The 18,542-nt window shown below is 39.9% G+C and overlaps 1 protein-coding gene across 1 annotated transcript in view; it reads left to right on the top strand.

Moving 5' to 3' along the window:
* Positions 1-18,542, top strand: part of UBR1 (ubiquitin protein ligase E3 component n-recognin 1) — a 154,643-nt gene that overhangs the window by 126,424 nt on the left and 9,677 nt on the right. The window contains exon 44 of the mRNA XM_027553667.1: positions 128-205. Within this exon, the coding sequence (XP_027409468.1) occupies positions 128-205 (78 nt within the window). The remainder of the gene's footprint in view (positions 1-127; positions 206-18,542) is intronic.

The following is an 18,542-nucleotide window of genomic DNA, read 5'->3' as shown; positions in this document are numbered from 1 at the left end:
CCTGCAGTGGAAGCAGGACCACCAGGGAATTTTTCTCTCATTATTTTTAAAACATTCATCCTTCTATTACTTGGTCTGTTTTTGACCTAGGCTTATTTACTCACTGCCATTTAAATTATATTTCTAGGTACCCTAGAAAAAGAAATAGTTTGATAGAGCTTCCTGATGACTATAGCTGCCTCCTAAATCAAGCTTCTCATTTCAGGTAAGAAGATTTTTTTTTTTTTTTTTTTTTTTGAGCTTGCTTTTAGTACTACCACCACTAGCAAATTTTAATTGATGAAGAAGTCACATAACATACAATTTTGTATAATTCATTGGCATTTCAGTTCAGTTCAGTTCAGTCACTCAGTTATGTCCGACTCTTTGCGACCCCATGAATTGCAGCACGCCGGGCCTCCCTGTCCATCACCAACTCGCGGAGTTCAATCAGACTCAATGTCCATCAAGTCAGTGATGTCATCCAGCCATCTCATCCTCTGTCGTCCCCTTCTCCTCCTGCCCCCAATCCCTCCCAGCATCAGAGTCTTTTCCAATGAGTCAGCTCTTTGCATGAGGTGGCCAAACTACAGGAGTTTCAGCTTTAGCATCAGTCCTTCCAAAGAACACCCAGGACTGATCTCCTTTAGAATGGACTGGTTGGATCTCCTTGCAGTCCAAGGGACTCTCAAGAGTCTTCTCCAACACCACAGTTCAAAAGCATCATTTCTTCGGCACTCAGCTTTCTTCACAGTCCAACTCTCACATCCATACATGACCACTGGAAAAACCATAGCCTTGACTAGACGGACCTTTGTTGGCAACGTAATGTCTCTGCTTTTGAATATACTATCTAGGTTGGTCATAACTTTCCTTCCAAGGAGTAAGCGTCTTTTAATTTCATGGCTGCAATCACCATCTACAGTGATTTTGGAGCCCAAAAAAATAAGTCAGCCACTGTTTCCACTGTTTCCCCATCTATCTGCCATGAAGTGATGGGACCAGATGCCATGATCTTTGTTTTCTGAATGTTGAGCTTTAAGCCAACTTTTTCACTCTCCTCTTTCACTTTCATCAAGAGGCTTTTTGAGTTCCTCTTCACTTTCTGCCATAAGGGTGGTGTCATCTGCATATCTGAGGTTATTGATATTTCTCCCAGCAATCTTCATTCCAGCTTGTGCTTCTTCCAGCCCATAATGTACTTTCTCATGATGTAGTCTGCATAGAAGTTAAATAAGCAGGGTGATAATATACAGCCTTGACGTACTCCTTTTCCTATTTGGAACCAGTCTGTTGTTCCACAGCCAGTTCTAGCTGTTGCTTCCTGACCTGCATATAGGTTTTTCAAGAGGCAGGTCAAGTGGTCTGGTATTCCCATCTCTTGAAGAATTTTCCACAGTTTATTGTGATCCACACGGTCAAAGGCTTTGGCATAGTCAATAAAGCAGAAGTAGATGTTTTTCTGGAACTCCCTTCCCTTTTCCATGATCCAGCGGATGTTGGCAATTTGATCTCTGGTTCCTCTGCCTTTTCTAAAATTAGCTTGAACATCTGGAAGTTCACGGTTCATGTATTGCCGAAGCCTGGCTTGGAAAATTTTGAGCATTACTAGCATGTGAGATGAGTGCAATTGTGCGGTAGTTTGAGCATTCTTTGGCATTGCCTTTCTTTGGGATTGGAATGAAAACTGACCTTTTCCAGTCCTGTGGCCACTGCTGAGTTTTCCAAAATTTCTGGCATATTGAGTACAGCACTTTCACAGCATCATCTTTCAAGATTTGAAATAGCTCAACTGGAATTCCATCACCTCCACTAGCTTTGTTCATAGTGATGCTTTCTAAGGCCCACTTGACTTCCCATTCCAGGATGTCTGGCTCTAGGTGAGTGATCACACTATCGTGATTATCTTGGTCGTGAAGATCTTTTTTGTACAGATCTTCTGTGTATTCTTGCCACCTCTTTTTAATATCTTCTGCTTCTGTTAGGTCCATACCATTTCTGTCCTTTATCGAGCCCATCTTTGCATGAAATGTTCCCTTGGTATCTCTAATTTTCTTGAAAAGATCTCTAGTCTTTCCCACTCTGTTGTTTTCCTCTATTTCTTTGCATTGATCGCTGAGGAAGACTTTCTTATCTCTCCTTGCTATTCTTTGGAACTCTGCATTCAGATGCTTATATCTTTCCTTTTCTCCTTTGCTTTTCACGTCTCTTCTTTTCATAGCTATTTGTAAGGCCTACCCAGACAGCCATTTTGCTTTTTTGCATTTCTTTTCCATGGGGATGGTCTTGATCCCTATCTCCTGTACAGTGTCACAAACCTCCATACATAGTTCATCAGGCACTCTGTCTATCAGATCTAGTCCCTTAAATTTTTTCTCACTTCCACTGTATAATCATAAGGAATTTGATTTAGATCATACCTGAACAGTCTAGTGGTTTTCCCCACTTTCTTCAATTTAAGTCTGAATTTGGCAATAAGTTCATGATCTGAGCCACAGTCAGCTCCCAGTCTTGTTTTTGCTGACTGTGTAGAGCTTCTCCATCTTTGGCTGCAAAGAATATAATCAGTCTGATTTCGGTGTTGACCATCTGGTGATGTCTCTTGTGTTGCTGGAAGAGGGTGTTTGCTATGACCATTGCGTTCTCTTGGCAAAACTCTATTAGCCTTTGCCCTGCTTCATTCCGTACTCCAAGGCCAAATTTGCCTGTTACCCCAGGTGTTTCTTGACTTCCTACTTTTGCATTCCAGTCCCCTGTAATGAAAAGGACATCTTTTTGGGTGTTAGTTCTAAAAGGTCTTATAGGTCTTCATAGAACCGTTCAACTTCAGCTTCTTCAGCGTTACTGGTCGGGGCATAGACTTGGATTACTGTGATATTGAATGGTTTGCCTTGGAAACGAACAGAGATCATTCTGTCACTTTTGAGATTGCATCTAAGTACTGCATTTTGGACTCTTTTGTTGACCATAATGGCTACTCCATTTCTTCGAAGGGATTCCTGCCCATAGTAGTAGATATAACGGTCATCTGAGTTAAATTCACCCATTCCAGTCCATTTCAGTTCACTGATTCCTAGAATGTCGACGTTCACTCTTGCCATATCCTGTTTAACCACTTCCAATTTGCCTTGATTCATGGACCTAACATTCCAGGTTCTTATGCAATATTGCTCTTTACATCATCAGACCTTGCTTCTATCACCAGTCACATCTACAACTGGATATTGTTTTGCCTTGGCTCCATCCCTTCATTCTTTCTGGAGTTATTTCTCCACTGATCTCCAGTAGCATATTGGGCACCTACTGACCTGGGGAGTTCCTCTTTCAGTATCCTATCATTTTGCCTTTTCATACTGTTCATGGGGTTCTCAAGGCAAGAATACTGAAGTGGTTTGCCATTCCCTTCTCCAGTGGACCACATTCTGTCAGACCTCTCCACCATGACCTGCCCGTCTTGGGTGACCCCACACAGCATGGCTTAGTTTCATTGAGTTAGACAAGGCTGTGATCCATGTGATTAGATTGACTAGTTTTCTGTGATTATGGTTTCAATGTGTCTGCCCTCTGATGCCCTCTCGCAACACCTACCGTCTTACTTGGGTTTCTCTTACCTTGGGTGTGGGGTATCTCTTCAGGGCTGCTCCAGCCAAGCGCAGCCATTGCTCCTTACCTTGGATGAGGGGTATCTCCTCACCGCTGCCCCTCCTGACCTTGATTGTGGAGTAGCTCCTCTTGGCCCTCCTGCACCCGTGCATTTAGTGCATTGCTAATATTGTACAGTAACTATTTCTCTCTAGTTTCCAAACATTTTTAGCACACCAGAGAAAAACTTTGCATCCACTGTGTAATCATTCCCCATCCCGTTCTTTGCTAGTACCCTAGTAACTGATAATCTGCTTTCTATCTCCATGGATTTGCCTATTCCGGATACATTATGTAAAAGGAATCATGTAATCTGTGACCTTTTGTGTCTGGATTTTTTCAATTAACATCCCTTTAAGGTTCATCCAAGTTGTAGGATGTATCAGTATTTCATTTCTTTCTTGGCTAAATAATCCATTGTATATATATGCCAAAATTTATTAATCTGTTCATCCATAGATGAGCATTTAGGTTGTTTCCCTCTTTAGACTGTTATGAACAATGCTACTATAAACATTCATGTGCAAGTTTCTGGTTGGACATATATTTTAATTTTTCTAGGGTATATATATATTCCTAGTAAGTGGTATGTTAGAACATTATGGTAATCCTATGTTTAATGTTTTAAGGAACCACTAAACTGTCTTCCACAATGACTGCACCATTTTACACTCCCACCAGAATGTATGAGGGCCCCTGTTTCTCCATATTCTCATCAACACTTGCTATTTTCTGTTTTTTTAACTAAAACCATCCTAGTGGGTGAAAAAAATGGTAGTTCACTGTGGTTTGATACATATTTCCTTAATGACCAGTGATGTGGAACATTTTTGTGTGTTCTTGTTATGTATCTGTATATGTTCTTTGAAGAAATGTGTGTTTAAGTTTTTTGCCCATTTTATAATTGTTTCTTTTGTTGTTGAGTTTTAAGAGTTCCTTTTATTTTCTGAGTATTAAACCCTTACCAGACTTTAATTTGTAGATATTTTCTCCTGTAAGTTGTTCTCATATTCTTTTTTACTTTTTAAAACCACTTTATTGAGATATGATTGATACACAAAAGGCTGTACATATTTAATGTATACAAACTTGGTAAGTTTGGAAATAAATATACACCTGTGAGATTATAATTAGAGCCATAAACTTATCCATCACCTATAAAAGTTTCCATTTGTTTTCATATTCTTCACAATGTCCTTTGATATATAAAAGTCCACTTTATATTTTTTTCTTTTGTTGCTTATACTGTTGATATAAGAATTTGTTGCCAAATCTGAAGTCATGAAGATATATGCCTATGTTTTTTCCAAATAATTTTATAGTTTTAGCTCTTCTATTTTGGCTGTAGATCCATTTTTAATTAATTTTTTGAATAAAGTAGGAGGTACAACTGCATTCTTTTTTTCATCTGGTTTCCAGTTGTCCCAGCATCATTTTTTGAGACTGTTGTTGCCCTCTCATTAAATACTCTGGCACCTACTTTAAACATCAGTTGGTCATATTTGATTTTATTTCTGGATTCTCAGTTCTGTTCCATTGGTCTATATGTCTGTCCTTACCCTAGTACCACATCATTGTAATTACTGTAGCTTTGAAGTAAGTTTTGAAATTGTAACATAAGAGCTTTCCAAATTTGTTTTTCTTTTTCGTTATTATTTTGACTACTTGGAGGTCATGTGCTATTACATTGGAATTTGAGAACTGACTTTTTCTTTTCTGCAAAAGAGGCAATTGGGATTTTAATTGAGGTTTTTTAATAGAGGTTGCATTAATCTGTAGATCACTTTCTGGAGTGTTCCCTTCTTAACAGTAAGTACTAAGTCTTCTAGTCCATGAGCATGGACGCCTTCCATGCTTATGCCTTCTTTACTTTTATTCAGTGATGTTTTGTAGTTTTCAGAGTACAAGACTTTCCATCCTTGGTTGCATTTATTCCAAGGTATTTTATTGTTTTGAATGTTATTACAAATGACATTATTTTCTTAATTTCCTTTTTGGATTGTTCATTGCTGATGTATTTAAGCACAACTGATATTTGTCGGTTGATCTTGTACCCTGCAACTTTGCTGGGTGTCCATAGGGATAACAACCCAAGTTTAGTTTCAATTAATACCAACTTAATTTCTATAGCATACATTAACTCTCTTTCTTTCTGATTCTTTCTCCCCTCTTTGTGTTGTTGAAATCACAGACTTAACATTTTTATACACTGTGTGCCTGTTAACATAGATTTCTAATGATTGTTTTATGTATTTGCCTTTTAAATCATACAGGAAACAAAAAGGATTTTGTATCAAAAATTACAATAATATTAGCTTTTATGATAGCTTTTTTTACCTTAACCAGTTATCTGTTTTTTACCTTCAAGTTACCTTTTGTGTTCTTTTGCTTTACCATGAAGAAGTCTCTTTAGAATTTCTTGTAGGACAGATCTGCTAACAGTGAACTAGTGTGGAAATGTCTTAATTTCTTCCTTATTTTTATTTTTTAATATAAATTTATTTATTTTAATTGGAGGCTAATTACTTTACAATACTGTATTGGTTTTGCCATACATTGACATGAATCCGCCATGGGTGTACATGTGTTCCCCATCCTGAACCCCCTTCCCACCTCTCTCCCCATTCCATCCCTCTGGGTTATCCCAGCGCACCAGCCCCGAGCATCCTGTATCATGCATCGAACCTGGACTGGCAATTCGTTTCACATATGATAATATACATTTCAATGCCATTCTCCCAAATCACCCACCCTCACCCTCTCCCACAGAGTCCAAAAGACTGTTCTATACATCTGTGTCTCTCTTGCTGTCTCACATACAGGGTTATCATTACCATCTTTCTAAATTCCATATATATGTGTTAGTATACTGTATTGGTGTTTTTCTTTCTAGCTTATTCATTCTGTATAATAGGCTCCAGTTTCATCCACCTCATTAGAACTGATTCAAATATATTCTTTTTAACAGCTGAGTAATACTCCATTCCAGTCCATTGTAGTCTGCTGATTGCGAGAATGTCGATGTTCACTCTTGCCGTCTCCTGTTTGACCACTTTCAATTTGTCTTAATTCATGGACCTGACATTCCAGGTTCCTATGCAATATTGCTCTTTACAGCATCGGACCTTGCTTCTGTCACCAGTCACATCTACAACTGGGTATTGTTTTTGTTTTGGCTCCATCCCTTCATTCTTTCTGGAGTTATTTCTCTACTGATCTCTAGCAGCATATTGGGCACCTACCAACCTGGGGAGTTCCTCTTTCGGTATCCTTTCATATGCAGAGTACATCATGAGACACACTGGGCTGGAAGAAGCACAAGCTGGAATCAAGATTGCCGGGAGAAATATCAATAACCTCAGATATGCACATGACACCACCCTTATGGCAGAAAGTGAAGAGGAACTAAAAAGCCTCTTGATGAAAGTGAAAGAGGAGAGTGAAAAAGTTGGCTTAAAGCTCAACATTCAGAAAACTAAGATCATGGCATCTGGTCCCATCACTTCATGGGAAATAGATGGGGAAACAGTGGCTGACTTTATTTTTCTGGGCTCCAAAATCACTGCAGATGGTGATTACAGCCAATACACTTACTCCTTGGAAGAAAAGTTATGACCAACCTAGATTGAAAAGCAGAGACATTACTTTGCCAACAAAGATCCGTCTAGTCAAGGCTATGGTTTTTCTAGTGGTCATGTATGGATGTGAGAGTTGGACTGTGAAGAAAGCTGAATGCTGAAGAATTGATGCTTTTGAACTGTGGTGTTGGAGAAGACTCTTGAGAGTCCCTTGGACTGCAAGGAGATCCAACCAGTCCATTCTGAAGGAGATCAGCCCTGGGATTTCTTTGAAAGGAATGATGCTAAAATTGAAATTCCAGTACTTTGAACACCTCATGTGAAGAGTTGCCTCATTGGAAAAGACCCTGATGCTGGGAGGGATTGGGGGCAGGAGGAGAAGGGGATGACAGAGGATGAGATGGCTGGATGGCATCACTGACTCGATGGATGTGAGTCTGAGTGAAGTCCGGGAGTTGGTGATAGACAGGGAGGCCTGGCGTGCTGCAATTCATGGGGTCGCAAAGAGTCGGACATGACTGAGTGACTGAACTGAATACTCCAATGTGTATGTGTACCACACCTTTCTTATCCATTCATCTGCCAGTGGACATCTAGGTTGTTTCCATGTCCTGGCTGTTATAAACAGTGCAGCGATGAACTTTGGTGTACGTGTGTCTCTTTCAATTCTGGTTTCCTCAGTGTATATGCCCAGCAATGGGATTGCTGGGTCGTATGGCAGTTCTATTTCCAGTTTTTTAAGGAATCTCCACCCTGTTCTCCATAGTGGCTGTACTAGTTTGCATTCCTACCAACAGTGTAAGAAGGTTTCCTTTCCTCCACACCCTCTCCAGCATTTATTGCTTGTAGACTTTTGGATAGCAGCCATTCTGACTGGCATGAAGTGGTACCTCATTGTGGTTTTGATTTGCATTTCTCTGATAATGAGTGATGTTGAGCATCTTTTCATGTGTTTGTTAGCCATCTGTATGTCTTCTTTGGAGAAATGTCTTTTTAGTTCTTTGGCCCATTTTTTGATTGGGTCGTTTTTTTCTGGAATTGAGCTGCAGGAATTGCTTGTATATTTTTGAGATTAATTCTTTGTCAGTTGCTTCATTTGCTATTATTTTCTCCCATTCTGAAGGCTGTCTTTTCACCTTGTTTTAGTTTCCTTTGTTGTGCAGGAGCTTTGAATTTTAATTAGGTCCCATTTGTTTATTTTTGCTTTTATTTCCAGTATTCTGGGAGGTGGGTCATAGAGGATCCTGCTGTGATTTATGTCAGAGAGTGTTTTGCCTATGTTCTCCCCTAGCAGTTTTATAGTTTCTGGTCTTACGTTTAGATCTTTAATCCATTTTGAGTTTATTTTTGTGTACGGTGTTAGAAAGTGTTCTAGTTTCATTCTTTTACAAGTGGTTGACCAGTTTTCCCAGCACCACTTGTTAAAGAGATTGTCTTTAATCCATTGTATATTCTTGCCTCCTTTGTCAAAGATAAAGTGTCCACAGGTGCATGGATTTATCTCTGGGCTTTCTATTTTGTTCCTTGATCTATATTTCTGTCTTTGTGCCAGTACCATACTGTTTTAATGACTGCGGCTTTGTAGTAGAGCCTGAGTCAGGCAGGTTGATTCCTCCAGCACCATTCTTCTTTCTCAAGATTGCTTTGGCTATTCGGGGTTTTTTGTGTTTCCATACAAATTGTGAAATTATTTCTTCTAGTTCTGTGAAAAATACTGTTGGTAGCTTGATAGGGATTGCATTGAATCTATAGATTGCTTTGGGTAGTATACTCATTTTCACTATATTGATTCTTCTGATCCACAAACACTGTATATTTCTCCATATATTAGTGTCCTCTTTGATTTCTTTCACCAGTGTTTAATAGTTTTCTATATATAGGTCATTTGTTTCTTTAAGTAGATATATTCCTAAGTATTTTATTCTTTTTGTTGCATTGGGGATGGAATTGTTTCCTTAATTTCTCTTTCTGTTTTCTCATTATTAGTGTATAGGAATGCAAGGGATTTCTGTGTGTTGATTTTATATCCTGCAACTTTACTATGTTCATTGATTAGCTCTGGTAATATTCTGGTGGAGTCTTTAGGGTTTTCTATGTAGAGCATCATGTCATCTGCAAACAGTGAGAGTTTTATTTCTTTTCCAATTTGGATTCCTTTTCTTTTTCTGCTTTGATTGCTGTGGCCAGAACTTCCAAAACTATGTTGAATAGTAGTGGTGAGAGTGGGCACCCTATCTTTTTCCTGACTTTAGGGGAAATGCTTTCAATTTTTCACCATTGAGGATAATGTTTGTTGTGGGTTTGTCATATATAGCTTTTATTATGTTGAGGTATGTTCCTGCTATTCCTGCTTTCTGGAGGGTTTTTATCATAAATGGGTGTTTAATTTTGTCAGAGGCTTTCTCTGCGTCTATTGAGATAATCATGTGGCTTTTATTTTTCAGTTTGTTAATGTGGTATATTACATTGATTGATTTGTGGATATTGAAGAATCCTTGCATCCCTGGGATAAAGCCCACTTGGTCATGATGTATGATCTTTTTAATGTGTTGTTGGATTCTGTTTGCTAGAATTTTGTTAAGGATTTTTGCATCTGTGTTCATTAGTGTAGTTTTCTTTTTTTTTTTTTTTTTTGTGGCATCTTTGTCAGGTTTTGGTATTTGGGTGATGGTGGCCTCATAGAATGAGTTTGGAAGTTTACCTTCCTCTGCAGTTTTCTGGAAGAGTTTGAGTAGGATAGGTGTTAGCTCTTCTCTAAATTTTTGGTAGAATTCAGCTGTGAAGCCGTCTGGTCCTGGGCTTTTGTTTGCTGGAAGATGTCTGATTACAGTTTCAATTTCTATGCTTGTGATAGGTCTGTTAAGATTTTCCATTTCTTCCTGGTTCAGTTTGGAAAGTTGTACTTTTCTAAGAATTTGTCCATTTCTTCCAAGTTGTCCATTTTATTGGCATATAATTGCTGATAGTAGTCCCTTATGATCCTTTGTATTTCTGTGTTGTCTGTTGTGATCTCTCCATTTTCATTTCTAATTTTATTGACTTGATTTTTCTCCCTTTGTTTCTTGATGAGTCTGGCTAATGGTTTGTCAATTTTATTTATCCTCTCAAAGAACCAGCTTTTGGCTTTGTCGATTTTTGCTATGGTCTCTTTTGTTTCTTTTGCATTTATTTCTGCCCTAATTTTTAAGATTTCTTTCCTTCTACTAACCCTGGGGTTCTTCATTTCTTCCTTTTCTAGTTGCTTTAGGTGTAGGGTTAGGTTATTTATTTGACTTTTTTCTTGTTTCTTGAAGTATGCCTGTATTGCTATGAACCTTCCCCTTAGCACTGCTGTTACAGTGTCCCACAGGTTTTGGGTTGTTGTGTTTTCATTTTCATTTGTTTCTATGCATATTTTGATTTCTTCTGTGATTTGTTGATTATTCAGCAGCGTGTTGTTCAGCCTCCATATGTTGGAATTTTTAATAGTTTTTCTCCTGTAATTGAGATCTAATCTTACTGCCTTGTGGTCAGAGAAGATGCTTGGAATTACTTCAATCTTTTTGATTTTACCAAGGCTAGATTTATGTCCCAGGATGTGATCTGTCCTGGAGAAGGTTCCGTGTGTACTTGAGAAAAAGGTGACATTCATTGTTTTGGGGTGAAATGTCCTATAGATATCAATTAGGTCTAAATAGTCTTTTGTATTGCACCCCACTCCAGTACTCTTGCCTGGAAAACCCCGTGGACGGAGGAGCCTGGAAGGCTGCAGTCCATGGGGTCGCTGACGGTCTTACATGACTGAGAGACTTCACTTTCACTTTTCACTTTTATGCATTGGAGAAGGAAATGGCAACCCACTCCAGTGTTCTTGCCTGGAGAATCCCAGGGACAGGGGAGCCTGGTGGGCTGCCGTCTATGGGGTCACACAGTCAGACATGACTGAAGCAACTTAGCAGCAGCAGCAGCAGTCTATTGTATCATTTAAAGTTTGTGTTCCTTGTTAATTTTCTGTTTAGTTGATCTATCCATAGGTGTGAGTGGGGTATTAAAGTCTCCCACTATTATTGTGTTATTGTTAATTTCCCCTTTCATACTTGGTAGCATTTCTCTTACATATTGCGGTGCTCCTATGTTGGCGCATATATATTTATAACTGTTATATCTTCTTGGATTGATCCTTTGATCATTATGTAGTGTCCTTCTTTGTCTCTTTTCACAGTCTTTGTTTTAAAGTCTATTTTATCTGATATGAGTATTGCTACTCCTGCTTTCTTTTGGTCTCTCTTTGCATGGAATATCTTTTTCCAGCCCTTCACTTTCAGTCTGTATGTGTCCCTTGTTTGGAGGTGGGTCTCTTGTAGACAACATATATAGGGGCCTTGTTTTTGTATCCATTCAGCCAGTCTTTGTCTTTTGGTTGGCGCATTCAACCCATTTACATTTAAGGTAATTATTGATAAGTATGATCCTGTTGCCATTTACTTTATTGTTTTGGGTTCGAGTTTATACAACATTTTTGTGTCTCTTGTCTAGAGAAGATCCTTTAGCATTTGTTGGAGAGCTGGTTTGGTGGTGCTGAATTCTCTCAGCTTTTGCTTGTTTGTAAAGCTTTTGATTTCTCCTTCATATTTGAATGAGATCCTTGCTGGGTACAGTAATCTGGGCTGTAGGTTATTTTCTTTCATCACTTTAAGTATGTCCTAACATTCCCTCCTGGCCTAGAGTTTCTATTGAAAGATCAGCTGTTATCCTTATGGGAATCCCCTTGTGTGTTATTTGTTGTTTTTCCCTTGCTGCTTTTAATATTTGTTCTTTGTGTTTGATCTTTGTTAATTTGATTAATATGTGTCTTGGAGTGTTTCACCTTGGGTTTATCCTGTCCCACCTTGGGACTCTGGGTTTCTTGGACTTGGGTGATTATTTCCTTCCCCATTTTAGGGAACTTTTCATCTATTATCTCCTCAAGTATTTTCTAATGGTCTTTCTTTTTGTCTTCTTCTTCTGGGACTCCTATGATTCGAATGTTGGGGTGTTTAACATTGCCCCAGGGGTCTCTGAGATTGTCCTCATTTCTTTTAATTCGTTTTTCTTTTTTCCTCTCTGCTTCGTTTATTTCTTCCATTCTATTTTCTACCTTAATTATCCTATCTTCTGCCTCTGTTATTCTACTGTTGGTTCCTTCCAGAGTGTTTTTGATCTCATTTATTGCATTATTCATTATATATTGACTCTTTTTTATTTCTTCTAGGTCCTTGTTAAACCTTTCTTGCATCTTTTCAATCCTTGTCTCCAGGCTATTTATCTGTAACTCCATTTTGTTTTCAAGATTTTAGATCATTTTAACTATCATTATTTGGAATTCTTTATCAGGTAGATTCCCTATCTCTTTCTCTTTTGTTTGGTTTGGTGGGCATTTATCCTGTTCCTTTACCTGCTGGGTATTTCTCTGCCTCTTCATCTTGTTTATATTGCTGTGTTTAGGGTGGCCTTTCTGTATTCTGGCAGTTTGTAGAGTTCTCTTTATTGTGGAGTTTCCTTGCTGTGGGTGGGGTTGGACGGGTGGCTTGTCAAGGTTTCCTGGTTAGGGAAGCTTGTGTCAGTGTTCTGGTGGGTGGAGCTGGATTTCTTCCCTCTGGAGTGCAATGAAGTGTCCAGTAATGAGTTATGAGACGTCAGTGGGTTTGGTGTGACTTTGGGCAGCCTGTATATTGAAGCTCAGGGCTACATTCCTGTGTTGCTGGAGAATTTGCGTGGTATATCTTGCTGTGGAACTTGGCCCTTGGGTGGTGCTTGGTTTCAGTGTAGGTATGGAGGCATTTGATGAGCTCCTGTCAATTAATGTTCCCTGGAGTCAGGAATTCTCTGGTGTTCTCAGGATTTGGACTTAAGCCTCCTGCCTCTGGTTTTTAGTCTTATTCTTACAGTAGCCTCAAGACTTCTCCATCTATATAGCACCAATGATAAAACATCTAGGTTAAAGATGAAAAGTTTCTCCACAGTGAGGGACACCCAGAGAGGTTCACAGAGTTACATGGAGAAGAGAAGAGGGAGGAGGGAGATAGAGGTGACCGGGAGGAGAAGAGGGGGAATCAAAGAGGAGAGAGCAAGTTAGCCAGTAATCACTTCCTTATGTGCTCTCCAGAGTCTGGACCGCTCAGAGATGTTCATGGAGTTATACAGAGAAGAGGGAGGAAGGAGACAGAGGTGGCCAGGGGAAGGAAGGGGGGAATCCAAAAGAGAAAGACAGATCCAGCCAGTAATCAGTTCGATAAGTGTTCTCCACCTTCCGAAACACACAGAGATTCACAGAGTTGAGTAGAGAAGAGAAGGGGGAGGGAGGAGATAGAGGCAACCTGGTGGAGAAAAAGGAGAGTCCAAAGGAGGAGAGAGCAGTCAAGCCAGTAATCTTGCTCCCAAGTAAAAATGGGTACTGAAGATTGGGTTCTTAAAGGTACAAAATTGATAACAAATACCAAAAAGCAAAGATTAAAAATCTAGAGTAGAGGTTGGAGTCTCAAAAATACAATATTAAAGAAAAAAACAAAGTCACAAAAATTATAATATATATATATATATATATATATATATATATATGTAGTTTGCTTTAAAAAATAGAGTCTTTTTTTTTTGCAAAGTAAAAGTAGGTTATCAAAATGAAAATTAAAGGAGTAATAGAGGACTTAAAATTTTTTTAAGGTTTTTTTTTCTTTTTAATTTAAAGAACGATAATGGTAAAAATATATCTAGGACTTTCTCTGGTGGTGTTGTGGACAGTGTGGGGTCAGTTCATTTTCAAATAGTTCCTTGATCTGGCTTATACTTCTCAAGATCTATAGGCCCCTTCCTATGTAGTTGGTGCTAACTACAGGGTTTTAATCTATTGTACCTGTCACTTCCAAGGAGGTTCCCTCTGTTTTAGCTTCTTCTGTTTGCTGGTCTCCTCAGTGTCTCATTTCCTCCCTGACACAAGGGGGCAGTGGTGGACACTTTTTTAGGCTCACTTGTGCTTGGGGAGTGAGGAACACTGAAAACAAATAACACTGGCATGTGCTCGCAGTGTCCCGGCCACACTGGGTTTGCCCGCGCTCACGGTGTGTGTGCTTTCCCTGTCTACACTGCTTAGGCTCTAGGTTGCTCTGCCAGGAACTGTCTGAGGCCAGCCCTGGGTTGTATGCACTTCCCAGGTCTAAGCCACTCAGGTTCAGGTACTCAGGTACTCCGCAAAGGTGCAGAATCAGTTGGGCCTGCGTTTTGTGCCCTTCCCAGGTCCGAGCAGCTCAGGTGACCAGGTGTTTAGCATGCGCAGTCCCTGTGACTTATCACCTTCCCCGTCCCTGCCGCTCCATTTTCTGGGTGTACAACCAGCACATCTTCTCAGGTGTGCCGTGTGTCTCTTCTGGGGAGCTGATCTCTGGCTGCAACCCTCCCAGTGGATGTTTACCATCCAGAATCCCAAGAAGTCTTGGTTAGCAACAAAGCCTGCTTGCAGTTTGGTAGATGATGCCTCTCTGGGGCCGCGATTGCCCTCTTCGAGCTCTGGCTGCCCTCGCCTACCTGTCTCCGGTTGGGGGGTGGGCCAACCGGGGGCTGGTCCACAACCAGCTAGCTCTGCTCAGTCCTTTGTTCTGTGAGCAGGCCTGGTGGTGTCTTAGGTTAGGGCTTTTCATGGGATAGCAAACTCTGGTTTGCTATCTCAAGTTAGTTCCCTCAGATTGCCCTCAGGGCATTCATGCCCGGTCCTTACTCTAAGCAATGCAGCCCCGGCTTGCTAGTGGCGGATGAAGGCATCTGTGCTGCTTCTCTGCTGGGAGTTACCATTGGGCACGTAATCTGTGGATTTTAATTATTTATTTATTTTTCCTCCCAGTTATGTTGCCCTCTGAGGTCCCAAGGCTCGCCACAGACTCACCAGTGAGAGTGTTTCCTGGTGTTTGGAAACTTCTCTCTTTTTTAAGACTGCCTTTCCCAGATGGATCTCCATCCCTGCCTCTTTTGTCTTTCTTTTTATCTTTTATATTTTTTCCTACCTCCTTTTGAAGACAATGGGCTGCTTTTCTGGGTACCTGATGTCCTCTGCCAGCATTCAGAAGTTGTTTTGTGGAATTGACTCATCGTTCAAATGTTCTTTTGATGAATTTGTGGGGGAGAAAGTGGTCTCCCCGTCCTATTCCTCCGCCATCTTAGGACCGCCTCTCTTCCTTATTTTTAAAATATTGTTTTGCCAGATATCAGATTCTTGATTGATAGTTTTTTAGTTTGACCACATTAAATGTATCATCATACTATTTTCTAGCCTCCATGGTTTCTGATGAGAAACCAGCAGTTGATTTTATTGAGGATCTCTTGTATGGGATAAGTTGCTTCTCTTTGGCTGCTTTCAAACTTCTCTCTTTGTCCTGGCTTTTAACAGTTTGGTTATAATGTGCCTAAGTGTGGATCTCTGAAATTATCCTGCTTGTAATTCAGTTTGATTTTTGGATGTGCAGACTCATATATTTCAACAAATTTGGGAAGTTGTTAGCCATTATTAGTATTATTAGAACTATGCATGGAGGTTCGTGACATGTACAACAGGCAGGGATCAAGACCATCCCCAAGCAACAGAAATGCAAAAAGGCAAAATGGTTGTCTGAGGAGGCCTTACAAATAGCTGTGAAAAGAAGAGAAGCGAAAGGCAAAGGAGAAAAGGAAATACCTTCCCATTTGAATGCAGAGTTCCAAAGAAAAGCAAGGAGAGATAAGAAAGCCTTCCTCAGCGATCAATGCAAAAAAATAGAGGAAAACAATAGAATGGGAAAGACAAGAGATATCTTCAAGAAAATCAGAGATACAAAGGGAACATTTCATGCAAAGATGGGCACAATAAAGGCCAGAAATGGTATGGACCTAACAGAAGCAGAAGATATTAAGAAGAGGTGGCAAGAATACACAGAAGAACTGTACAAAAAAGATATTCACGACCCACATAATCACGATGGTGTGATCACCAACCTACAGCCAGACATCCTGGAATGGGAAGTCAAGTGGGCCTTAGAAAGCATCACTACAAACAAAGCTAGTGGAGGTGATGAAATTCCAGTTGAGCTATTTCAAATCCTAAAAGGTGAGGCTGTGAAAGTGCTACACTCAATATGCCAGCAAATTTGGAAAACTCAGCAGTGGCCACAGGACTGGAAAAGGTCAGTTTTCATTCCAATCCCAAAAAAAGGCAATGCCAAAGAATGCTCAAACTGCCACACAATTGCACTCATCTCACACGATAGTAAAGTAATGCTCAAAATTCTCCAAGCCAGGCTTCAGCAACACGTGAACCATGAACTTCCAGATGTTCAAGCTGGTTTTAGAAAAGGCAGAGGAACCAGAGATCAAATAGCCAACATCCGCTGGATCATGGAAAAAGGAAGAGAGTTCCAGAAAAACATGTATTTCTGCTTTATTGACTATACCAAAGCCTTTGTGTGGATCACAATAAACTGTGGAAAATTCTGAAAGAGATGGGAATACCAGACCACCTGACTTGCCTGTTGAGAAACCTGTATGCAGGTCAGGAAGCAACACTTAGAACTGGACATGGAACAATAGACTGGTACTAAATGGGAAAAGGACTTTATCAAAGCTGTATATTGTCACCCTGCTTATTTAACTTATATGCAGAGTACATCATGCAAAATGCTGGACTGGATGAAGCATAAGCTGGAATCAAGATTGCCAGGAGAAATACCAATAACCTCAGATATGCAGATGACACCATCCTTATGGCAGAAAGTGAAGAAGAAGTAAAGAGCCTCTTGATGAAAGTGAAAGAGGAGAGAGAAAAAGTTGGCTTAAAACTCAACATTCAGAAATCTAAGATCATGGCATCTGGTCCCATCACTTCATGGCAAATAGATGGGGAAACAATGGAAACTATAACAGACTTTATTTTGGGGGGCTTCAAAAACTGCAGGTGGTGACTGCAGCCGTGAAATTAAAAGACGCTTACTCCTTGGAAGAAAAGTTATGACCAACCTAGACAGCATATTGAAAAGCAAAGATGTTACTTTGCCAACAAAGGTCCATCTAGTCGAAGCTATGGTTTTTCCAGTGGTCATGTATGGATGTGAGAGTTGGACTATAAAGAAAGCTGAGCACTGAAGAATTGATGCTTTTGTACTGTGGTGTTGGAGAAGACTCTTGAGAATCCCTTGGACTGCAAGGAGATCCAACCAGTCCATCCTAAAGGAAATCAGTTCTGAATATTCATTTGAAGGACTGATGTTGAAGCTGAAACTCCAGTACTTTGGCCACCTGATGCAAAGAACTGACTCATTAGAAAAGACCCTGATGCTGGGAAAGATTGAAGGTGGGAGGAGAAGGGGACAACAGAGGATGAGATGGTTGGATGCATCACTGACTCAGTAGACATGAGTTTGAGTAAATTCCGCGAGTTGGCGATGGACAGGGAGGCCTGGCATGTTGCACTTCATGGGGTCGCAAAGAGTTTGACATGACTGAGTGACCTAACTGAACTGAAAATTTACTAATTCTTCTGCATGCTTCTATATGCTAGTCAACACCTTTGTAAGCTTTTAATTTCTGCTATTGTACTTTTCCATTTGTTTCCTTTTTATAATTTCTTTTACTGATATTCCCTACTCTTTCATATATTTTCCTAATTTCCTTAGTTTTTTTTTTTTTTTAATCAATGGTTTCTTTCAAAGAGCATATTTAGGAGAGTTAAAGTCTTTGTTTTTAGTGTGTTGGGCTTCCTTAGGGATAATTTCTGTCAATCTCTTTTTTTTCCTATGAGTGGGCCATACTTTTCCATTTCTTTGTAAGTTTTGTTGAGAATGGGACATTTTGAGTATTGTGATGTAATAATTATGGAAATTAGAGACCCCTCCATCCTAGGAACTGCCATTGTTGCTTGGTAAAGGCTATAGTTATGTTTGTTTTAGTCTTTTCCAAGCCTTTTTTGCAAAGACTCTACTCATTGTTGTGTGTTCTGGAAGTGGAATCTCTGTTCCATTATCTCTGTGGTCAGCTAGTGACTGACAGAGATTTCCTTAAATGCCTGGATCCAATAAGAAAAAAAAAAAGAGAATGAAAAATATAGACTGTTTTGCCTCTTTAAATCCTCTCTACTATCATCATCACCAAGAAATCTGCTTCAGCCCATGGGAGTTGAAACAATGGCCAGTCCCTGTGCCAGCCCCTCAGTGAACTGCCAGGGAAAATTAAGCTTACAACCCTAATTTTTTGAGGACAAGGTTCTTCTTGTCCACCTTGGCAGCAACAGCAACACACTGCACCATGATTGCGGGCAGCCACCCCCATAGCTACCTGCTGTGGAGCTTGAGGATAAGAATGGTAATCTCTATA

Source organism: Bos indicus x Bos taurus, chromosome 10 (genome assembly GCF_003369695.1).
Source record: "Bos indicus x Bos taurus breed Angus x Brahman F1 hybrid chromosome 10, Bos_hybrid_MaternalHap_v2.0, whole genome shotgun sequence".
Classification (NCBI taxonomy): domain Eukaryota; kingdom Metazoa; phylum Chordata; class Mammalia; order Artiodactyla; family Bovidae; genus Bos; species Bos indicus x Bos taurus.
This window is presented reverse-complemented; position numbering and strand designations above follow the sequence as displayed.